The sequence below is a fragment of the Apostichopus japonicus genome, chromosome 19 (assembly GCF_037975245.1).
Source record: "Apostichopus japonicus isolate 1M-3 chromosome 19, ASM3797524v1, whole genome shotgun sequence".
Lineage (NCBI taxonomy): Eukaryota > Metazoa > Echinodermata > Holothuroidea > Aspidochirotida > Stichopodidae > Apostichopus > Apostichopus japonicus.
The window spans coordinates 29915939-29941008 of NC_092579.1; the positions used below are offsets into that span (position 1 = coordinate 29915939).

General features: G+C 37.6%; 2 protein-coding genes and 1 long non-coding RNA gene across 5 annotated transcripts in view; 2 read left to right on the plus strand and 1 right to left on the minus strand.

The window, feature by feature from the left end:
* LOC139960081 (galactose-3-O-sulfotransferase 3-like) overlaps nucleotides 1-4310 on the plus strand; it is a 36472-nt gene extending 32162 nt beyond the window's left edge. The window contains exons 2-4 of one of the 2 annotated variants that reach the window (XM_071958146.1): nucleotides 4-95; nucleotides 1940-2079; nucleotides 2866-4309. In XM_071958146.1, coding sequence (XP_071814247.1) covers nucleotides 60-95; nucleotides 1940-2079; nucleotides 2866-3907 — 1218 coding nt within the window. In that variant the 5' untranslated portion in view covers nucleotides 4-59 and the 3' untranslated portion in view covers nucleotides 3908-4309. Of the gene's footprint in view, nucleotides 1-3; nucleotides 96-1939; nucleotides 2080-2865 lie in introns of both variants that reach the window. The other variant, XM_071958149.1, reaches the window with a different exon arrangement.
* A 120-nt stretch (nucleotides 4311-4430) lies between these two features.
* Nucleotides 4431-21957, plus strand: LOC139960082 (galactose-3-O-sulfotransferase 3-like). 2 transcript variants are annotated; one of them, XM_071958153.1, is made up of 4 exons: nucleotides 4431-7592; nucleotides 9748-9824; nucleotides 12779-12918; nucleotides 13463-21957. In XM_071958153.1, exons 2-4 carry the CDS (start codon nucleotides 9819-9821, stop codon nucleotides 14502-14504), a joined length of 1188 nt encoding a protein of 395 aa, XP_071814254.1. In that variant the 5' UTR covers nucleotides 4431-7592; nucleotides 9748-9818; the 3' UTR covers nucleotides 14505-21957. The 2 variants fall into 2 exon arrangements, with proteins under 2 accessions (XP_071814254.1, XP_071814255.1); XM_071958154.1 differs by lacking the exon at nucleotides 9748-9824.
* Nucleotides 21702-25070, minus strand: LOC139960097 (uncharacterized). The gene is made up of 3 exons (XR_011790349.1): nucleotides 24882-25070; nucleotides 24055-24129; nucleotides 21702-23455 (listed from the first exon to the last, which is right to left on the minus strand). It is a non-coding gene; the product is annotated as an uncharacterized lncRNA (long non-coding RNA).

Genomic DNA, 25070 nt, shown 5'->3' on the forward strand with positions numbered 1-25070 from the left:
AAGGACCCCAATAATATTCAAAAAGGAAGTTGATCGACTTTAGGAACTGATGTGTTGAAATGACGAATGGCCGAAATAGAAGCGACATGAAGTGTGTAAGTATATATCTACTCGTTCCGGCCCAGCGCTTTTAGTATATTGAAAATTGCTGCATTATGTAGCAATTATAGTAGAAGGTAGTATTTCCATTCATCTATAAATTTAAATATGTTACAGGGTTTCATTACGCTGAGTCGTTATTGTTATTATGGTTACTTAAATCTTCAGCGTGATAACAATTGTGTTAAAAACTTTGATGTTATATTTTGATTTTATTTAAATGAAGAACTATTTTCCCGTGGTCAAAGTTGCTACTCTGAGAGAAAAAAGAAAATACTGCCATGTTTTTCTTTCCTTTCGCTTTCTGCATCAGACTGGTTTGCAGATTAAATCCAGCTCCAGAAAGAAGTTATAGGGATACGCCCGGAAGCTGGTCACTTCGCCCAACTGCCATTTCGCCCAACCTTACCATTTCGCCCAACCTTGTTGGTCATTTCGCCCAACATTGATTAAATATTATACTTCAATATTGGTCAATTTAATAAGGAAACGTTGGGGAATTGTTAACGTTACAGTGGTGACAGTCGGTATGATGGATCAGTGTTATAGGGGTTAGGTTTGATAGGTTTTTATGGAGACCGATTCCCCTTTGTTTGTATAATAAAATAACTTCCATTGTATGCGTAACCGCCTAAAGTAGTGTAATCCTCCCATTATACCCGAAATAACTGCTCAGACTCCGATCGATATCGAACGGACATCACTTTATTTACCTACCACGAAGTAATGTAACCCAAAATAAATCAATTGAACTAGTGAAATAGAAAAAGTGATATTATTCTGACTGAATATAAGTAAAAAAATGGTTGGGCGAAATGACCAACAAGGTTGGGCGAAATGACCATGCTAGTTGGGCGAAATGACCAACAAGGTTGGGCGAAATGACCATGCTAGTTGGGCGAAATGGTTGTTGGGCGAAGTGACCAGAAAGCATACGCCCGTTGTTAAAACTGACATGACACTTCCACACTGTATGCCGAACCCACCCCAACCCCACCCCATCGCTATATCTTATCCCGCTCGAAATGTGGTTGACAGAGAATGTAACCTATATTTTGAATAACTAATCCCTCCCATTATACTCAGATACTCCAAGATATGGATTGTAGGTGATGATCTGTGATGCCGTCACGGTATTAATATTCTTGAAGAAAAAAAAAGCTGTAGTTGGGTTATCATTATATTCTAGCTGATTTATCCTTGAAACATGATATATTTGGAATGTTTCGCTTCGCTATAATTGTTTCCCTGTAATTATAGAATTTCATTAAAATGCAAACTCTTTTGTAGAAATATTATTTCTATATATGGATGAATGTGAATAAGACAAAAACAAATCCATTTTCAGCTCAATTGCCATGATGACGTCATGTATTCTGCTGTTGCCAGTTGCAATTACAAACTATCACCAAATTGAAAAATCCATATTTTTGCCATATAAAAAATGCTATATGATGGGCTTAACCAGGTAGTAGTGGTATTAGTAGTAGTAGTAGTAGTAGTAGTAGTGGTGGTGGTGGTAGTAGTAGGAGTGTTGTAGTAGTAATAGTTGTAGCAGTAGTAGTACTACTCGAAGTGTAGTAGCAGTGCTAGTGAATAGTAATAGTGTTGTGGAAGGGATAGTACTGCATGAAACAGTACGTAGTAGAAGTAGTACTAGTAGTGCCCCGCTTTTATTTGCCCTTTTGCCTTTCCAATCGGGCGCCCATATCCATTGTTGCTTTTACAACGATATTGTCATTTTTGTCAGCCCTTATTGAAAACAATGTTGACATGCATATTTACATATTACATTTTTAATTGATTACACTGTGTTGATGTTTTGCTACACCATCTACAGGAGTTCAAACGCGTCGCTTTCCTTAGTGCATTGGTTGTCACTTTCGTTTCCCTGTCATTGTTCGCAATGCAGAATCAAACACTGCATGTAGTATACATGAAGTCTTGGAATGACGAGGATTACGTCAGCAATATTAGCAGGTAAAATCCCTCTCCTCTCGTAAAAGAAACGCTCTATAAAGGCAACGTCTCTTTGTAACTGCCGGTAATCAGCAGTGAAGTTATCGCTTTTATAAAATGTTGATATCTGGGGACTGATGCTTCAATCTTAGGCATGCCGAAAGTTAGTCTGCCCCATAGATTCCGTAAAGTAATTTGAGAGCCTCCCTGTGCCATTTTGAAAACGGATAACAAAACACACAGTGATGTAAGCCATGACAAAATGTCAGTGGCAGCCAGCATATTGTTGTTAAACATGTGTAAAGGTCAACAAACATCGTTATATATATATGTGGGGTCTTCAAACTGCTTTCAAAGTCTTTAATAACATCAACTAAGGCAAAACAATAATATAACAGTTTATACAATATATATAACACATGATATATATATATATATAAACATATATATTACACATATTATTTGTTATATTATATATATTGTACAAAATGTGATATATATATATATATATAACAGTTTATACAATATATATAATATAACACATGTATATTATATATAAATATATATATATATATATAAATATATATATATATATACATATATATATATAACAGTTTATACAATATATATAATATAACACATGTATATTATATATATATATATATGTAATATACAGTATATATCTTATAAATGTATGTTCAATATTGATTTAACTACTGTTTGTGTTTTTGTTTTCTGTTTCTTTCCGTTTAATGAATCCAGTTTTCTGCTTCTTTTGTTTTTTTCTCTATTTTTATCTGGAAATAGACAAAACGTGACATCAATAAGAAGCGAGCTGTTAAATGCTAGCGTCCTACAAAATGAAATGCCCAGACCTGCCACTTGTACACGTCAAGAAAACGTTGTATACATTAAGACTCACAAGACAGGTAGCACCACGATCCAGTCTATTCTGTACCGATATGGATTCGCTCGGAACCTTTCGTTTGTCGTTCGGAAGACGAATCCCCACAATGGGCATATTAGGTACATGAAAGTCACCAAAGATAGCCCTAGAAAGATGTTCTTGCCTCTCCTCGCAGCTGGTGATGAATGTTCATTCCGAGGTTACAATATGTCCGCCATTCACGTTGTCCACGATAGATCGGTCTTTGAGACTTTCATGAACCCGGGTACGAAATACATCACGATATTACGTAACCCCGTCACTCAACTGCTGTCGGCATTCGTCTTTTTCAATCTCGGTAAGAGAACGACTGGTAACACAAGTGAAATTAAGTTGTCAAACTATATGAAGGGAAGCAGTTGGAAACGTTCTCCTTACGGTAGAAATAGCCAATCGAAAGATCTCGGTCTGGCAAGGGATGCTTTTGACAATGAAACTCAGATTGAAAACTTTATCAATCGATTGAATAAGGAACTCGATCTGGTTCTCATCCACGAGTATTTTGAGGAATCTGTGGTCCTTTTTTCGAGGGAATTCTGTTGGAAATTAAAGGATTTAGCATACACTGTCCAAAACAATCGCAGTAAACAGAAGCCAGCGATATCTCCAAAATTGTTGGAGAAAATCCGGATTTTTAATCATGCGGACTTTCGTCTTTACGATCATTTCAATAAGACCTTTTGGAAACGAGTCGAAGAACAAGGACCTGGCTTTTGGCGAGATCTTAGAGAATTCAAGAAGTTACAAAATGAGACAATGTATAGATGTTTCAAAACTTCCAACATTCCGGAAGGATACGTTCCTGGGACAAATATTTCCAATTATTGTGATCGCTACTACGGCGGTTTGTTTTTATTTAAAAATATTTACAAGAAACAAAAGAAGAATTGTACGCAAACATGAGGGGACAAAATCTTGACCAAAAACAAAAACTGTTTTACGACGTCGATAATCGTGGTTGATGTTTTTGAGAAAGGCACGTGCCATGAACGACGATGCATCTTCGGAAAGTGACTACAAACCAGGTTCACATCACACATGTTATATTGGTTTCATCGTAGTCTCCAAATGAATCAATTGAAAATCGAGTGCCATGTCGCCCATCCACTTTGCAGCAATTCTGTTTCCACTTTGCGTTATGAGTTAAACGGACAAAGTAGAAAATACACTGTAAAAAAATCGACATATGCCGATAATTTGTAGTGTAAAAGAATGAACATAAAGCAGAATTTTCGTCTTGATATTGTATAGGTTAATTAAAAGACGGGACAATATATATATATATATATATATATATATATATATATATATATATATATATATATATATATATATATATATATATATATATATATATATATATATATATATATATATATATATATATATATATATATATATATATATATATATATATATATATATATATATATATATATATATATATATATATGATGAAAGTCGCTACTTTCGAAACATGTCGTTCCCTTTGTATTAATTTTGGTAAATAGATGTATAAGTTAAAGTCTGTGGTGTTTTCAATTTTTCCTTAATATATATATATATATATATAAATATATATATATATATATATATATATGACGTCAGCTCCTCGTTGCAAATCTTAATGTTAATGTTAGTCAATTGATTGATCAATTTTTATAAATGAAACTAAATTATATTCGTTTTACTTCAGATATTGAACAGACGGTACCCATGCATGGTATTCAACAGAATTTTGTCCTTAATAGATAACATTTGTTATACAATGTAAACACCTCAATTGAGAACAAAATAATGTTTTGTTTCCGGTTGGGTTTTATTTTGATTTTTGTTGGCACTATGGAGCACGTACCCAATGGCCTGCGTAGGTAGTCAAAGCCCTTTTAATTGAGGAGCCTCAGACGTTTAAAGGGATACCCTATTCTTTTAAAAAAATGAACGTGTATGGATGTATAGAATACCTGGACTAATAGCAGTGTTGTTGTTGTTTTGTTTTTAATGATGTTCGTGCATAAATGAAGTGAATTTACGTTTGAAGCTATAGTTAGGTTCAGGTTAGCATCATAGAGTTGTTAAGTAATAGCTCCATGATTCGTCTACCTTATCAAATCAACCGTTATTTTACCATTCTTGCAACCCTTTTAATATTTCTGTTACATTGTGCCTGCCAGGTTAGGAGCAAACGCAGATTAAATTGACATGTATATGTTTGCTTCTCTTATGGGTTTTCGTTGCTATATCAACTGCATGATATTCATCTTTTCTTAAATATGTTTTGATTGGTTCATTTTGTTACACATTCATAACTTATTTTTAATCAACTTATTTTATGATTATTATATTATTTTACAACTCTGTTACAACAATTTACAACATGCTACATGTTTCGTAACTATGTTTTGATTAGTTCATTTTGGTTGTGCATTCATCACTTTATTTAAATCAACTTCTTAAGGTATCTTATTTTGCGACACGTAAACTATAACACAAGTGAAAATGTGCCCCAAAGTCCGTCCGTCGCACAAACGGAGATTTTGGCTCTGACCCTATAACAAATATGGCTATATAGGAGTATGCACGTCTAGACGGCGGCATATTACCGTTTCCATGTATAAACGCTGCCTGAAATATTACACCTCAACGTAGTTACAATACGTTCTGTCATCATTCATTGTAAACACTCAAATTGTTGATAGGGTATACAACCCAGTGTTATTTGTTGCTTATAGTATAACATATGTATTTGCTCGTATAATTGGAACTGTCGCGTAGAGAGACGAATGCCACGTAACTATATTATAGTATGTTTCCTTAATCGATAACGAGAAACATTTAACGTACGCATGACGTCAGTCAAAGCAAAATTATTCTTTTTTTTTTCTTCATTTAAATCAATTTGACATTTCGTTGAGTAATCTGCATTGAAATTCTTGAGTTATAATAATTATGATGTAACTGCAGCCTTCACAATCGTGAAGGGAATGTTTCATAATTGCAAACATATTGAAGACCCATGCTAGTATGTTACATGGTTGAAGTAGCCTGACTTAGCCTAAGTCGAACTTAGCCTAGACTAGCCTATATTTATAACTGTATGTCCAAGGTTTTGTTAACGTGATTTTCAGTGCCTTTTTGAGTTTTTCAAATGGTAGGAACACTAGAGGTTATTGCGTCATCTTGCAGAAAGTTTACAGTTGATAACATGTTCTTAGGAAATTCAGAGAGTTGGAATGGTTTCCCTGAGTCGGTCATCCGTTCCAAAAATGTTCAATTGATTTATGAATGCTTTGGATAGTAACAATAAAAATTATATGTAGCTTAGATGTTTCTGTGTTTAGAGGTTTTGCCATATGATCCTTGATGGCGACTTTATGTCCCTCCTGATCCTTTTTGCCCCACTAATCTAAAATTAGATCTAGCCTCTAGAGCATGTGCTATTGTAGGTCTATACTGTATAGAGGGATTGATAACACATGTTCAGTAACACGAAAAGTGGAAATAAGTCAAACAACGGTAAGTTTGCATCAAAGAAGATGTCCTAAACGTTAAACACGGAATGCGACATTGGCGGTACGATTTCGTTAAATTATTTCCCTGACCCTGCCAGGCTACATTGGCCATGGGTTGCAGACGATGGAACGTAGTAATGATACCAGAGGTCGCTAAAAATATTGCAGAAAGAAATGACACGAAACATGCGTTTATGGTCCAGGCGCGTAGAGCCAAGGGGGGGGGGCGAAGGGGGCAGCCGCCCTCCCCCCTTGAGCATTTTTTTTTTTTTTTAATTTAAATGTTTTTATGATATCACTAGCATTTTCAAAAGAGAAAATGTTAAGATGCAGCTAACAAGGCCTGGGAAGTGCCATTTCCAGCAATCTGGGAGGCATTTTCAGCCAATTTGTTTTGTACGCATCGCGTCATGGTGGCGTACGCTTAGATAGTTTGCAATGCCGAATCTACAGTTTCGCCCCTCCCTTTGGCAATATTTACTTAAAACTTAAATCTGCAATTCTATTTACTAGGAGTGTTACATCAGTGGTTAACGTCGATGCTTTTCAATGCATAAGGTCCCGAGTTTGAGAACTCCAAGATTAATGTATATGTCGTCCAGTTACAGAGTTGTTGAGAATTGACCATTCATAATCATGGACGTTAAGAATGAATGTAAGAGACTGACTTCGGTCAGCTTGCAGCTTTGATAAGCCAATGATTGCTTCTTCACGAGTTCCTGCTTGCAGGAGGATCTAAAATATACATTCATACATACTTTCCATCGAAGCACAGCCTATATAAAGGTATTGATTATCTCTTACGTAACATACAGAGGTCGGTCTCTTATGAGATCGTCTAATTCACGATTGACTATTGACGATTGACTATTGACTATTGTCAATTGTATTGACTATTGTTGTTGTGTTCTGCACGGCAGTGTCTAGTAGTATAGTAGATTGTTGGAGCGTTGGTGTAGTTCTTTCATCCTCTGCCTCTGAAGGTAAACCCATCGCTACAATTCGTCTCGGGAAACGTCTCGGCTATATTAACGTCAGTGTGGCACACTGACTTTGAATTCGTGCAGTTGAACTTGGTGAGTTCTTGTTGTGTTGGCCATTATTTTGAGTCAAGCGTTGGTTTAATCGCCGAGTGCGATTGTAATAGAGGCTAGGCTCTACGCTTAGCCTAAGCAATTTCCGGGTGAGATTGCAGCAGAACGTTAACGTTAAGAATAAGCATACCGGAGGCTGTAGCTGATACAATAAAACGTGCACATAAATCTCCGGGTGAGATTGCAAACAAGTTCTCCTGTTCCGGGTGGCGTAATTATTTTTCCTAGGACGAATAAGGGCATCGGCCAATCAAATCCCTATATTCCAAACATGTGACGCTTTTTCAAAAAACATGTTCTGAATCCTTCATTTTCTCAGGAACTGGATCCCTAACCCACTTTCTAAACCCTAACTCTGATTTCAAACGAATTTGTAAATCCCTGAAAACCTGAAACCCTTATTCGTCCTAGGAATAAAAATTAGGCTTCCGGGTGAATAGGGAATTTAACGCGCAAGTTATATTTAGAATATCTACCCCTCTTGAAGGGTTTAACATTCAAATTCATGGCTAATACTTGTGAAAATGATATTTTCTCCCTTCTTGACGAGGGTGAGATGTCTGGGGTTTCGGATGCGCCATGTGGCTCAGGTACATCCCGATTAATTCCCTCAAATGAAAAACAGTTTTGATATGAAAGATGTAATTTTAGCAATGCAGAACCAAATTCAAATATTTATAGTAACAAGGTGTTATAGGGAAAGACACAAATTCAAAGCTAGTTGAGTCACGAAATGAAAGCGGCTCCAGCTGCAGGAATTTAGACCTTAAATCAGTGTATGATTTGTTGCCTGAGGACTCAATATATGAGGTAAACAATTCACCCTTGTCTCCGTGGGGGGGGGGGGGGAGGGCAAACCCGGTTACTGCAGGTAACGATGAATTATTTCAGGACCTTGTGGCGTTCTTAGAACTAGAAAAGAAACCAGGAATACCTGTCGATGACAGAGTTAAAAAAAAATAGTGGATAATGTATTAAAATCAGTGGCGTAGGAAGGTACTTTTGAGTGGGGGGCTGAAGACTGATGGCCGGCCTGGGGGAGGGGTCTAAGGGGAGGGGGTGTCCCCCTCCCAGTTGGATTTTTTTTTGCATTTCCAGGTGGCCTCAGATGCAATTTGGTGCAATATAGCACACTTCAACCCACCCACTCCATTTTGTATATAATTTTGCATTTTCACCTGGCCTTAGATGCAATTTGGTGCTCCACAAAATGAGATTTTTTTCTCATTTGGAAATGAAAAAGGGGTTTTCTGACTTGCGAACCGGGGGGGGGGGGCGGAATGATACTTCCGCCCCTCCATATTTTTCACTGGGGGGCTGGCGCCCCCAGCCCCCCGGATCCTACGCCCTTGTATAATTAAAACAACGCCTGGCAGAAACCAAGCTCAAAGGGTTATTGGTCAAATATGATATGCCAGCTAATTTAGAAATGCTGCAGACTTGAACTCAGATATATGAGGTCATTTGGAATGGCCTTCGTAACAATACAAGAGCGTCAGATGTGAAGCTCCAAAAATACAAGTTTGTAATATAAAGGCAATAACGGCATTAACAACCTTAATGGATGACATGTTGTCAACGAGAGCAAAAAAATGGGCATTCAAGCAACGCTTATTAAGATCACAGATGCGATGGCACTATTGGGCAGTGCGAACATGGAACTTAACCATTTTCGGCGTGAGTTACTCAGACCAGATTTGAGGTTGGAGTATAGAAGTTTGTGTAACCGGTCAGATCAAGTGAGTACAATATTGTTGGGTGATGATGTTTCCCAAAAATTAAGAGACATAGCTGAACCTAACCGAGTGTCCGCACTTAAAAGTACGGCAAATCGGGGGAGAGGCAGAGGTTCAAGGTCACCTTACACGTGGTTCATTTCGTGGCAGAGGATTCTCTAGAGAGTCTGTTAATTTTTTAGACCGTGGCATGATGAAACAACCAAGACATTAGATATATATATATATATATATATATATATATATATATATATATATATATATATGCAAGGTAAACGACAAAGGCAAATGAATATATATAAATATATATATATACATATATATATATATATATATATATATATATTTATATATTTATTTATTTATATATATATATATGTATATATATACTTTTATGTTAGGTGAAGCAAAGTTTGGTGGAGAGTGCATCTGAAGCAGATTTTCCAGGCCTGGTTCAACTTACCAAGTTCCAATGAAGGTTCGTCATTGCTTTATTTTCCCTCTTCATTAATTATATGCTATAGAAATAAGACCGGTTAACTAATGGGGATCTCCAAGTTACGACCTAACTTAACGGGAAAAAAATCTTATTATCGAACAGAGAGTTGTGCGAAGTCCAAATTGCGTAACGGTCCACTGGATATGAAAATACTAAGGATAAGTTAAACCTCTAATGGAAGTGTTCATAAACTCTCACTTAACCTATATAACATATATGAGGGAAGAAGATCATGTCGTGTAGAGCAGACCTTGGACTTACACTATTGGTTTTACAGAAGCTATTGAATTTGAAAAGAGACTTTGGTAGAGAATACAACGGATAGTTTGTATAGTAACTAAATAAAGGAGAGCCGTGCGAACTTAGCAATCATGAGCCAGCCAAAGCCAGCTCGACTGATCAAGTGGCTATTTCTTATGCAGCTACGTATACAAAGCTATCTATTAAATGAGAGGTTTTGGTTTTATTTTTCGGGCAAGATGTTACAGCCCCCCCCCCCCCCCAAATCAAGTTGGGTTCCTACGCCTATGAATGAGAGTAATATTACACGTAGGAAGAACACACAAACCAAGTTGGGGCAACAGTAGAAGTAGTCGAATTAGTTGTAGTGATAATAGTAGTATAGTACTAATAGTAGAAGTAGTAGTAGTACTAGTAGTAGTGATAATAGTAGTCACTGGCGGATCCAAGGGGGGGGCCAAGGGGGGCCATGGCCCCCCCCCCCCCCCCAAAGGTGAGCCAAAAAGTGTTTCCGAACATTCGCTAAATCATATGATTGGAAATTAAAAAAATCGAGAGGAATAGCAGTGGTAGACGAGTCTTAACCTTTTCGTTTTCTGGTTTAAAATTAAATGCAGAGCTCCCAACTGACCCGCAATTCGCGGGAATTAGACCCGCATTCTAACACCCAAACCCGCTGACCCGCACAAGCGTCCGAAAAAACCGCATTGTAATTGTCAAGTATACATAAAGAAATTGGCATCAAAGTTTGACTTAGCAACCATCATTTCTTTAGCATTTAGCATAATAGAGTATAAAACCTCCTTTACAGCATCATTTGAACCTCAAATTAGCCTATAATTCTTTTCATTGTGGCGAGCAGCGAACATTTTCATGCCACGGGAAAGAATGAATTATCACCTACTATTCAATTTATTGATGTTACACAAAAAAATGCATATTTCTCAAAAACTTTTGGGTGACAAAAGCCTTTCTAAGTGCCATGCATTTTACATGTAGGCATCACCAGGATTCCAAAAAAAATTCAAAAGGGGAGGGGGACACCCCCTCCCCTTATACCCCTCCCCCAGCAATGGCGGCGGAACCGGGGGGGCTTGGGGGGGGCTCAGCCCCCCCAATAAAAAAGTTGAGGGGGCAAATGCATGATAAGCCCCCCAAATATTTACCGAGGCTCCGAAACGTGCATCTGCCCATTTTTCAATGCATACTTGTCGATCTGTCCGATGCACACGTATACTATATAGGTGTAAATAATTTTAGTAATTGCTGGGGGACTCTCGGCCCGTCCCCTGGCTATAGACCACATTGTCACCTCAACCGCGTCTTCACGCCCCGTGAAAAGTGGAAGCAGTGAGTGTGAGTACCGGTAAGCGTAACGCAACTTCGTCTTAGGCCAATGACTTGCCTCATTTCAGCCAGTTCTCCAACATCCCCTTACTTAGCGGCGGAGCGTATATATACACAGTCAGGGGGCGGATGCCCCCCCCCCCCCCGGACGGACTCAAATGGACTGCTGGCGCCCTTTTCAGCTTTTCACTACTTTTTACTTATTCGCGATTATTGACTATTTTATTGCGCTCTCATATATACCTATTGACATTTGTCATATTCTGTTGGTGTAATTTTCCGACAAAATGGCGACGACACCTATTTATTCTCCGTTTATCTGCAAATTAGCAAGGCCCGGAAAGGGTCATTTCCTGCAATCTAGGGAGTATCTTTATCCAAAATTTTTCTGTACGCTCCGCGCCAACCTGTGGTGGCGCTCCGCTTAGATAGTGTTGAAAGCGCCCCTACAGACCATTCTTGCCCCCCCTGACCAATACCCCAAGCTCCGCCACTACCCTTACTACACTCAAAAACGTCTTTGCGAGTACACTACGAGTAATAGCTACTCTCTTAAAGCACCATCGAATATACAAAATTACAATGTTTTTACAGACTTTTACGTGCAATCTGAGAAATTGCAGACTTGAGACCCATATTTTAGGGCTAGGTATTCGCAGCATAAAACACTCGGGAAGTGCCGTTTCCGGCCATCTGGAGGTTTGAAAAAACCCAAAATTTTCTTGTACGCTCCGCGCCAACCGATGGTGGCGCTCCGCTTAGATAGTCTCCATACATTAGCCCCCCCCCCCCCCCAATAATTTTTCCGTTCCGCCGCACCTGTCCCCCAGGACGGCGATTCGTGGCATGGACCAGCATTTGCCTTCTCAAGACTTGGGAGCTATGTAAATGTATGAGTATGAGGATTAACAGTTTAACACAATTTTGCAGTTACAGGCTGGTTGTAAGAAATTTATAACCTATAAGAAATAAAATTTCTTGAGAAAGATGATCCCAAGTTTGTTTTATAAATATTTTAGAAAATTACACCTGGGAAACATTTTTTTAGAAGTAAATTAACATCACCATTGTACACTTTTGTCGCACCAAATTGCATCTGAGGGCATTCAGCAATAGAAAATTTTACAAAGGGGAGGGGCCCCCTCCCCTTACACCCCTCCCCCATATCACTCTAATGCCACTTTGGCCCCTCCCAAACAAAGGTCCTGGATCCGCCAGTGATAGTAGTATAGTAATAGTAGAAGTAGTAGTAGTACTAGTAGTGCCCCGCTTTCATTTTTCCCTCTGGCCTTTCCATATAATATAATTGATTACAATGTGTTGATGTTTTGCTACACCATCTACAGGAGGTCAAACGCTTCGCTTTCATTCTTAGTGCATTGGCTGTCACTTTCGTTTCCCTGTCACTGTTCTCTGAGAATGAAGCACTGCATGTATTATACATGAAGTCTTGGAATAACGAGGATTACGTCAGCAATATTAGCAGGTAAAATCCCTCTCCTCGCGTACGCTCTTTAAAGGCAACGTTTCTTTGTAACTGCCAGTAATCAGCAGAAAAGTAATCGCTTTTATAAAATGTTGATATCTGGAGACTGATGCCTCAATCGTAGGCATACCGAAAGTTAGTCTGAGTAATCCGAGAGCCTCCGTTGTCCATTTTGAAACGGATAAAAAAAAAACACAGTGATGTAAGCCATGACAAAATGTCAGTGGCAGCTAGCCCATTTTTATATTTATTAAATTGATTTGCTTTGTATATTATAAAAAATATAACACAAATATAAGCATATATATATAATTATGTATATATATATATATATATATATTGTATAAACATATATATTATGTATCTATGTAATATAACAGTTATATCCTATATTATAACAGTTATATTTTATCTTATAACTGTATGTTCAGCATTGATTTCTGTTTTTGACAACTAATTCTGTTTTTGTTTTCTGTTTCTTTCCTTTTAATGAATCCAGTTTTCTGCTTCTTTTGTTTTTTTCTCTATTTTTATCTGGCAATAGACAAAGCGTGACAACAATAAGAAGCGAGTTTTTAAATACAATCGTCCTACAAAATGAAATGCCCAGACCTGCCACTTGTACACGTCAAGAAAACGTTGTATACATTAAGACTCACAAGACTGGTAGCACCACGGTCCAGTCTATTCTGTACCGATATGGATTCGCTCGGAACCTTTCGTTTGTCGTTCGGAAGACGAATCCCCACAATGGGCATATTAGGTACATGAAAGTCACCAAAGATAGCCCTAGAAAGATGTTCTTGCCTCTCCTCGCAGCTGGTGATGAATGTTCATTCCGTGGTTACAATATGTCCGCCGTTCACGTTGTCCACGATAGATCGGTCTTTGAGACTTTCATGAACCCGGGTACGAAATACATCACGATATTACGTAACCCCGTCACTCAACTGCTGTCGGCATTCGTCTTTTTCAATCTGGGTAAGAGTACGATTGGTAAAACAAGTGAAATTAAGTTGTCAAACTATTTGAAGGGAAGCAGTTGGAAAAATTCTCCTTATGGTAGAAATAGCCAATCGAAAGATCTCGGTCTGGCGAGGGATGATTTTGAAAATGAAACTCAGATTGAAAACTTGATCAATCGATTAAATAAGGAACTCGATCTGGTTCTCATCCACGAGTATTTTGAGGAATCTGTGGTCCTTTTTTCGAGGGAATTCTGTTGGAATTTAGAGGATTTAGCATACACTGTCCAAAACAATCGAAGTAAACAGAAGCCAGCGATATCTCCAAAAGTGCTTGAGAAAATCCGGATTTTTAATCATGCGGACTTTCGTCTTTACGATCATTTCAATAAGACCTTTTGGAAACGAGTCGAAGAACAAGGACCTGGCTTTTGGCGAGATCTTAGAGAATTCAAGAAGTTACAAAATGAGACAATGTATAGATGTTTCAAAAATTCCAACATTCCGGAAGGATACGTTCCTGGGACAAATATTTCCAATTATTGTGATCGCTACTACGGTGGTTTGTTTTTATTTAAAAATATTTACAAGAAACAAAAGAAGAATTGCGCGCAAACATGAAGCAAATTTCACAAAGGGGGTCAAAATGTTGACCAAAAATCGTGGTTTGATGTTTTTGAGAAATGCACACGTCATGAACGACGATGCATCTTCGGAAAGTGACTGCAAACCAGGTTTACATCACACAAGTTATATTGGTTCCATCGTAGACTGCAAATGAATCAATTGAAAATCGACTGCCATGTACGTAGTCTTACTAACTGTTATACTTCTGTTATGAGTTAAACGGATCGCACATCCACTTTTGACAAAGTAGAAAGTACCCTCATAGAGATCAGCATGACCTCGCCTCCTGCAGCAATCCTGTTATTTCAGTTTTAAGCAAGCTTTGATTCATTTAGGCAGCTTCTTGATATTCATATATTTGTGTTACATTGTGTAAATTATCGTCAAAACGCAAGTTGACCCTTTTGGCGTTCAATGTGAGCTTCAAACAACAGTTAGACGGAGGTTATTCAGAGAAGGTTTTTGTCTGTCTTACCAAAAATAATGTTGATACGTTAAGAAATAAATCGGCATATGCTGATAAATTTTAATGTAAAAGGATGAACTATTAAGTCGAATTTCCGTCTGGACATTGTATAGCTCTATTAGCTCATAAGATGTGACCCTGACTGGCCGTGTGAGTTATTTTTGTAGTTAAAATGCAAAGATTCAAGATTTTTATAGTGTCTATATCTCCATCTGAAATACCATGGAAAATAATTACGCTCCTCGTATTCCGTCACTCTCCATTTTTTTGCACTAGTGCGTTATATCTGCAGTTGTCAATGAGTCATTTTCAGCGCGTTATATCTGAAGTTGTCAATGAGTCATTTTCAGCGCGTTATATCTGAAGTTGTCAATAAGTCATTTTCAGCGCGTTATATCTGAAGTTGTCAATGAGTCATTTTCAGCGCGTTATATCTGAAGTTGTCAATGAGTCATTTTCAGCGCGTTATATCTGAAGTTGTCAATGAGTCATTTTCAGCGCGTTATATCTGAAGTTGTCAATGAGTCATTTTCAGTGCGTTATATCTGAAGTTGTCAATGAGTCATTTTCAGTGCGTTATATCTGAAGTTGTCAATGAGTCATTTTCAGTGCGTTATATCTGAAGTTGTCAATGAGTCATTTTCAGTGCGTTATATCTGAAGTTGTCAATGAGTCATTTTCAGTGCGTTATATCTGAAGTTGTCAATGAGTCATTTTCAGTGCGTTATATCTGAAGTTGTCAATGAGTCATTTTCAGTGCGTTATATCTGAAGTTGTCAATGAGTCATTTTCAGTGCGTTATATCTGAAGTTGTCAATGAGTCATTTTCAGTGCGTTATATCTGAAGTTGTCAATGAGTCATTTTTATCACCATTTATTCAACTTCAGTAGAGGGATTGAACTTATTCAAATCGTTGTGGCTATTCGCACGAACGTAATCGTGCGAATACAATTGACTATTTGCACACATGTAACTTGATCAATCAGCGCTTGTGGTTGATGTAACCAATGAACTGTCCTGATATGTGCTGGCCGGGAGGGGTGAGGACATCGATGGACAATACCACAGCAGTGCATGACAATGGAACAGGAATTTGATAACTATGGGGCTTGCCAGGGTTATGTTCAAAAGGATATCTGCGGATACTTTATCTATTTTTGTAATGAAGGATTCAAAAACCGTTGAAGCAGCAAACAAGCGACTAGATGAATTAAATTCATCATATTCCTTACGCATTTTAAGAAAGTTTGCAACAAATCTTTTCTGAAATATTCCAACAAAATCTTTAAGTATTACTCCGAATTTTCCCAGAATTGATCACATCTCTGATTTCTCTCATATTTTACAGATTTGGCTATTGATTTTGAAAAAGATAACCATTTTTTGAGAATCAGCAAATTTTCATCGACCAAAATCTTGAGGGACGGGGGGGGCGAGGGGGGCGAATCGACCGTGCACACCCAGCACTGGTGTTGGGGCCATGGTTTACCTTCCCCGCCTACTCAATACGAACACGTTCGTGCGAATATAAATGTTTATTGGCAGTGCTTTTCTAATCACTACATGTCTACTTATACCTACAAACACGTTCGTGCGAATAACAATCCTAGTAGTACGCCTTCGTGTGTAAAGTCACTGTCTATAAGCACGAGCATGTTCGTGCGAATATCGATGCTTATTGGTAAGTCAACGCAACAATAACGGTTGTTATTGGCACGTTCACGTGCCAATAGACACGACCTATTCAAATATTGGAAATGGCATTAAACTCCAGCAAATTTTGATTACCAAAAAACAAAAATGTATGACATGCAATTAAATGCAAGCATTAACTCAAATTGTTTGAATTCCGTCCTTCGCACTGATAAGGTTTCGTTGTCATAGCAACATGCAACATCTTAACTTTGTTTTGATTGGTTCATTTTGTTGTACACTCATCACTTCTTAATGCATCTTACCTTGAAAATGTGCAGCTGCAAGTCCGTCCCCTATATCATTCATTGTAATCACTCAAATGACTAATACTAGGTTACTCGCTCGTATACTTTGAACTGTCGCGTATGGAGATACCATTGTCCTTCATTATACAGTATTCAGTTTCTTTTATCGATAACGAGGAAAATTTAACGTACACATGACGTCATGCAAAGACCGGCGGGGATTCGCCGACTTTTTTTTATATAAAGGAGGGGTACATGCTCCGGGGAAAAATCATAAAACAAAACAGTTTTGGTTACATATAACCAAAGATTTATTTAAGTGATGCCCCGTAATTTTACCGTGCGTTACTCACAGGATTAATCACGGTCAGCTGACCTGAATGGACCAATAGGATTTAGGAATCTTTACTAAGTATGAATGAATATACTATAATACGCATAAAAGTGCTTCGTTAAAGATCAAGTTCATAATATTGTAATGGGGAAAAAAGAGATGAACAAATATTTATTTGGAAACTTCAAGATCAGATCACGAATCGTATCACTCATCGATCATCCATTACACACGATGAGACGTTTGCTCCTGTTTTTCGATAGGTACGACTTATGTACATTACTTAATTACATGATATGTAAGATTTTAGTTCAACAAAAAGTACTCTAGTTTTGACTTTCAGAAACGTCTCACGAACCCCCTGGGATGGACTCACATACCCCTTGGGGTTCATGCACCCCAGTTAGGGAACCCCTGGTCTACAGCATATCAAAAGCAATGTGCCTAAAGTCGTTCTATAATGAACGTTTTGGAATATCTCAAGTAGCGCCACAGAGTGACTTTCATTGCTGAAGTTAAGTAGAGGTTATAGTGTTTTTTCCAGTGGCGTAGGGAGGTACTTGAAAAGGGGGTTTTGTGACTTGCGAAGCGGGGGGGGGGGGCGGAATGATACTTCCGCCCCCATATTTTTCACTGGGGGGGGGGCTGGCGCCCCAGCCCCCGGTTCCTACGCCCTTGGGTATTTCTAAGTCTGTAATTTGCAGATCACTATCGAAGACAGAAAACAATGTTTGTATGTGTGAATGTGCGTGTGTGCACTTGTTTTTCATTTAGTTGTAGTAGCAGCTGTAGTAGTAGTTATAGTAGTAGTAGTAATTATAGTAGTAGCAATAGTAGCGGCAGTTTCAGTACCAGTTATAGTAGCAGTAGTAGTAGCAGTATCAATAGTTGTGGCAGGTTAGTTGTAGTAGTAGTTATAACAGCTAGTAATTATAGCATATTAGAGGTAGTAGGCTTAGTGGAAATAGTAGAAGTTGTATTATTAGTATTGGTAATTGCAGTATTAGTGATGGTGGCAGCAGTGTCAATAGAAGAAGCTGCAGTCGTAGCAGTTTAAGTAGTAGTACTAGTAGTAGAGTATTATAGGTACAGTAGTAGTCGTAGTAGTAGCAGTAGTAGCAGTGGTAGTAGTAGTAGCTGTAGTCGTAGTAGTAGTAGTAGTAGTATAGGCACAGTAGTAGTAGTAGGGGTCTTGTCTAGGTCCAGATTTGGATCTAGAAGAATGCTTTTCGCCAAAAATTTGTATTGATTCTATTGTGGTTGTTGGTGCTTTTTAACTCAAAGCTGTCACAGAAGTTCGCAACCTTGGAGTATGGCTCCATGAAAACTTACAGTTAGATTTTCTTATCTGTGAAATTCTCTTCCTACTGATCTCAAAATGTAATCTCGGTTGGTCGTTTTTGTAAACTTAAAATTTTGTTTTTCTTTTAAGCAAAAAGCTAGCTTTTGAATATCTAATCTGCTCTGTTTTCTTTTTGTATCTTTTATGAGATTTATTCATTTTGCTTCTCTTTATTTCTTCTTTGATTGTACAATGCTACATAATTTGTAATTTATATTTATTATTATTATTATAATCATATACGTGGGTGTGTTTGTTTATGTGCGTAGGTTTGGTTGAACTTTAGAAGTGCCCGATAGACTTTGAACGTGCTGGGATTTTTTATTTACCTGGCTGTTAAAACTGTCACACCCGTGCATAGCATATGTGCCTTATCCATATCTAAGAAAAGCTTTCGCAACTTGTGGTTGACCCCCCTGGCAGATGGATGCATTGCACTCAGTAATTCTTTGAATTTTTAATGTTAGTGCAAGAACAATGGCATCTTTTGTTTCTCATTGCTAAAGCTTGTATACAAACGTACCTTAATTTATACAAAGTTTCACCACCAGACCACCCACATAAGAGTCGTCTCCAATGAGCCAATGCAGCCTGGACGTAGCTACATGGCCGTAGGGTGTCTCACCCCCCCCCCTCGCCCCCAACCCCCAGTTATTGATTTAAATCTTCGATAGTTGGGAAATCGGTGGTCAAAAACATGACATTTGGAAAAGTCAATGTATGCAACATCTCTTAGCTGATCGTATGTTTGATTTATATTTGATTTTAAACTATACGTAATACATTCCATTGGGCTTAGTGGCCTGCTGATGAAAAACTGCTACTATCGATCTAATCGTCGATGAATGCTACAGGTATACAACCATTATCATGGGTCTGTTTCGACTGGGATTTGCATAACCCAACTGGTCCTACATGCAACTAATGGCAAGTTCAAATTTAAATATTTTACGTATCCCTTGGCAACATTGATGTCGAACGAGCACAAGAAACGACACAAACGATTCGAAAATACATAATAAATATATATTATATAGTACTGCTATAACTGCATATTGAAAACAGCCGCGCGTGGGTAATTTGTAAATTGCAATGCGGTTATAAGAAAAAGATATGATATTTTTAAAACAAACAAAATGAGATTAAATAAGAAAGAAATATGAATGAAAGGGGCACAGAGTAAAAGCAAAGCTGCAGCAATATTAGGTAGATACCAGCATTACATTGTTCCAATAAGGTGAAAACTGGAAAATTGTTTGAAAAATTGTGGGGAACGAAGCCAAAACCTTGGATAGTATCAACTATTCAAACAATTCATCTTAATCTTTTCAACATTTTATCTTACGTTCGTCTTTCAGCGCATTGGCCAAAGCACACTTTCATACTTAACAATAACATACTTTCATACATACCAAAACATGCTTTCAAATTATTCATATCATACAACTGTTCTACCTACAATTGTTCTACAAGGTATTTTCCACATGTCCAACAGTCTATGTAACCGTCAATATGGCATAAGGAAGTAAGATTTATAAATTGGAAGTCAATTTAAAATAACTTGGACATTTCGAGATATTCGTTAATCAAATTTTGTAATTCCAGGGAAGACATGTAGTGAAATAAAAGATACTCAAATCTGTCGGCCACAAATTTTTAAAATTAAATGTATTATGCATTCTTTTGAATTTCGCAGCCACCTGTGTTTCATCAGAGCAATATTTTATATCTTTACACTGTTTTCATCATATAAATTATAAAACTAAACTAAAACTAATCATAATAATATAATATTTATTTTTCATGAACTTTGATGAATCATCATTGTAATGTCATCATGCATTTTTCTTTGGTATTACCTTGAACAATAGTTTGTTTGAGCACTTAACAATAAGCCTTTGTTTACTCGTTTTCCATCATTGTGCGTCCACCCATGACTCGTAGTCATTGTTTTATATAAATATGTCATCAGCATTGTTGAATTAAATCCCACAAAATGTTTACCAAATGATTCCAAGAAATGTTTACTGTAATTTGTACAAACTCACTTATGATGTATGCTTAATTTGTACACAATCACTTATAATGCCTGCGTGTGAAATCGTTCGGCATTGACATGTGATGAGTTTTCATTTCTCTGGTGTATTGCTTCAAAATATTTATAACTTACGTTTGTACTATCGAAAAAGAATTTAAAAAAAATTAAATAAATATTAATAAAAAACATGACATAACATCAAATTCACCACAGAAATTCAGATTATGTCATTGCAAAAGTAATACTAAGGGATATATTTGGTTTCTATTTTTCTGATTAAAATTAAGTTATCTATCTCATAATGCATGTTTCTCGTTTCTTTTCTTATTCTTCTTCTTTGGTATTTACTACATCTTTGGTCAAAAAAAGGTTCTGGTGTACTACTTTGCTAGATCATTGCTACTCGACAATGAATCATTGGGTTTTGGTTTAAATTTTATAATTACCTTACCTGCTAAGGTCTTCAATAAAGACACGCTTACCTTATCCCAACAATCAGTAGCTTTGAAAAAAAAAAAAATAGTTTGCTCTTTCCTGCTATCCTATACCACAATGCATGAATTACGTCATGGCTAAGGGATACTGATCTTTATGATCTTTTATGTTTCCTCATCTCATCTTTTGTTATCATTTTTCTATTGTCTGTTAACAAAGACACTCTTTTACATTAATACTAAATCTGGCTGGCTATAAGACATACTGATCATGATCTTTTGTTTACCCTTATCTCATCTTTTGTTACCTTTTATCTATTGTCATGTTCTTTGGTTTGGCCCTGCCTCTTCTTTTGTTATCATTTATCTATTGTCTTTTAACAAGGACACTCTTTTACATTAATACTTAATCTGGCTGGCTATAATAGATACTGATCATGATCTTTTGTTTACCCTTATCTCATCTTTTGTTATCATTTATCTATTGTCATGTTCTTTCGTTTGGCCCTGCCTCTTCTTTTTTTCTTATCATTTATCTATTTTCATTTTAAGAAAGACACTCTTTTACATGAATACAAACTCTGGCTGGCTATAAGGGATACTGATCATGCTCGTTCGTTTGCCCCTGGTCTCTTCTTTCTTTTGTTATCATTTATCTATTGTCTTTTAACAAGACATTTTTGTACGGTACATCCTGATATTCCTGTTTCTCAGAGGTAATTTAAATCAATTTAAATGGAGGACTGAAGCGATTTCTAACTTATAAAAGCCACTTGTGATAATTTCATCAACTGAATGTAAGTTTAGTAATTATGGAGAGAACACACTGTATAAGGAACAAGGTTTGGAAATGCATTCCATAGAAAACTGGCTGAAGGTCACAGAAGTGTCAGATATGCCAAATTTCCCAACAACATACATGTAATAGTATATCTCTGGTCTCTAAGATGGTTGAAAATATCTGTCAAGGCGACCTGGTGTCTTATCGAATGTACTCCCAGTATCAAATAAGCATGAAATGGTTGTTTGAAAGTTGTCCGAAGGCTACATCAGACAGTCAGTAACTTTATACGTGGTAGTAGAGAAATATGGTGGCGCTATGCCGATTTGAGAGTGATACAAGCAGATGCACAGGTACAGTTGCTCAATATAGCACATAGCACTACCGTATGGGCATGATATTCAGAAACGGTCTGAGCGTGTTGAGGGGTCTTAAATATAATTGAAAGCAGACACCATGTAAACTTGACAACTTTTCGTTGCACACGGGGTGAGTGTAAATGTTTTGAAATTTCCTCGGTTTAGCATTGAGCATTCAGACTCTATTGACTAGGAGTGCATTATCAGTACAAAATATTTCTTCTTTGGGCCATTCTATTTTGAAAGGTTTGAAACCAAATGGATGCCTCTTTTGGAAAGAACCTTGTATGAAAAAGGAGTTATTATGATATTGTAATAAAGTGTTAAACTGTTGCTTTAGTTTGTTTTCTTTCTAACTACTTAAGAAAGCACATTGTGTTTAAATTTTCAAACCTGCAGCCTCCATGGTACAGTACACAAAATTTCTTTTCTAAGAAGCTCAACTCGGAACATAACATTTTCAGCTGCCTGCTTGCATGTGTTACTCTCGTAGAATCCATACGAGATGCAAACATCCTCATCTACATTTCTTAGTCCTTCCACCTTTGACCTCAACCACTCTGGACGGCTTCCTCATAGCTGGGAGGCGGATAAGGAAACATGGAATCCTCAACATTTGAGTTCATGGAAGACAGAGGGGTATGGACGAGCATTGGACTTCTCGCTGACCCTACAGTTGCTGGTGACGATGGACTAGGACTGATTAAACCAGAAGGGATGGGTAACGGGCTGTATGCAGGCGGGGGCCCCACGATACCCACTTGTCCACCGCAAGGGCCCGTCGTCCTATAGCTGACACAACCCCCCTGGTGGTGTCTTTTCCTATTAATCTTGAGGCAAATAGTCCAACCCATGACCAATAGCAATAATCCACCAATGACAGCTGCAACACCAACACCCACAAGTAGTTGTTTCCCATGCCCTCCGATTAGCATAATCAAGCCCGACATAAGCATAAAGCCACCTAGGGCAATGACGATTAAACCAGCAGTGGTCAAGCTACTCTTACTGTGGATCACACCAAGGTTTCCCCTGTTCCCCGGAATCGATCGACTGGTGTTGACTGAATTCGATGGGTGATCGGCAGAGGGTTGTCTGTCAGATGGCCCACTGTTAACAGCAGATCCCCTTCCAGCGTGTGACCTCTCCTCAGTTTGGCCGGTCAAGCGATATAGATTTGGAAGAGTCATGACGGCTCCGAAGGATGAAAGTCATTTTCTTGTCATGCTGGATAGATCCTTCAAGCAGTTCTAACAACAAGAGAGAGAGAGGGGGTGTAAAATCATCATTACTATGATTGGTGAGGACCAAAGAAATAAAATACCCTTTTTACCGAAAATTTTGTAATATGCTGCGGTAAAAGACAAGACAAATTCACCCTGATTTTACCTGCAAAGTAAGCTAAGCCTCCACATATATGTTATAACAGGCCTGGTGAGGAGGGGGGGGGGGGTTGGGAATATTCATAGTTGTTTTAGAAAACCTTTTAAGCAGCTTTTCTTGTTATTTTAAAGTTGTGAGATTAATGCAACAAAATGGTCAACAGGAAAGGAAGTTTGTGCTAAGAACAGTTGTAAATTATGTAGAACTAAAAAATAATTCTTGTTATCACCAGACACTTCTCCTACTGGGGGGGGGGGGGGGAGGTATCTACGGTACCATATATACATGTATGTTTCTTTATCATCTATGAAACTAAGGCCAGAAAACTACTTACATATTTCTGGTTCCTAACTTTATATTCTACTCTTTCTTTACTGTTTAGGAATGTAGACAATAAACTTGGTACTTGAGTTCAAATAAGAGGCACAAATGTCTGTGCTCTTTATATATACATTTGCAAGCTTACCATATCTGTCTACAACTAGGGTCAAACCTCAAGTCATCATAGCTCTTACGCTCCCAGAGTTTTCTCACTATGTGCCTTCAAAAGAGATGGAGAAATTCTCATTACATTGATTACACTATCTCAAATGTATCACATATGTTTGTATGTCAAAGGTGTTTCCCACATACATACTGATTTACCTGGGATCTCCCTTACCTGGGATCTAATTGAACACATGTTCTTACCTGCAGTAAGAATTTTAAAAAGTTCACTTCATTTTCCATACAATTACTTTTACATGGCCTAAATCATTTTATGGGTAGGCTACCTTGTAAAACCTAACAATGTTTTCTATATTTGTTGGATTTTGCCCAATTCTGTTTTGCTTCCATAACCTCCTGACATGGAAAACTATTAGTCGCGCTTATTTTGTGAAAGACTAGAAGGCAAGTCTGTTTTTGTTTTACTTAATCTAGCCTAAAATAAGGGCCTAACGTTAGACCTAGCCTAGGCTGTTACTGTGTAAGTGTTAAGCCTAGTGGCCCTGTTGCAAACTAAACATTCCTGCATTACAGTTATGATGATGCCTTTGCTACACCTAGCTGCGAGGTTTGTTAATTAGCATGTAGTCTGTTCGAGTCCGAGCACAGGCCTAACAAGTAATGTAAGTAGTAGTACAACTTCAAAGCCAATTCAAATCTTACATTACAACTTGTTTAGCCTACTCTAGGACTTGCTTACAGGCATAGGACTAGTTGTTTATAGTACAGTGTGTCAGGGTATCAATGGCCTAAGATTAGCTTACCTATACAAAAATGATAAAAGTGACATTGCTGCTCAGTTCTTACGGTCATTTCGATAGCTAATTAATGAATTTTTCAGTCAACGGCGGATCTTGGAGACACAGCTGGTGCAGACACCTACGTACTTCCCTGTGTTTTTGTGTATTGTCTCTATTATTACTTGTTTACTTTTTTCTTTTCAGTTGACAGATCAAGGTACCGCGCCTGACCAATGTTAGGGTCCTGAAAATTTCT

Coding starts and splice junctions, on each gene's coding strand:
- LOC139960082 (XM_071958153.1), top strand. Junction 12,919..13,462: donor TACGTCAGCAATATTAGCAG/GTAAAATCCCTC, acceptor ATCTGGCAATAG/ACAAAGCGTGACAACAATAA.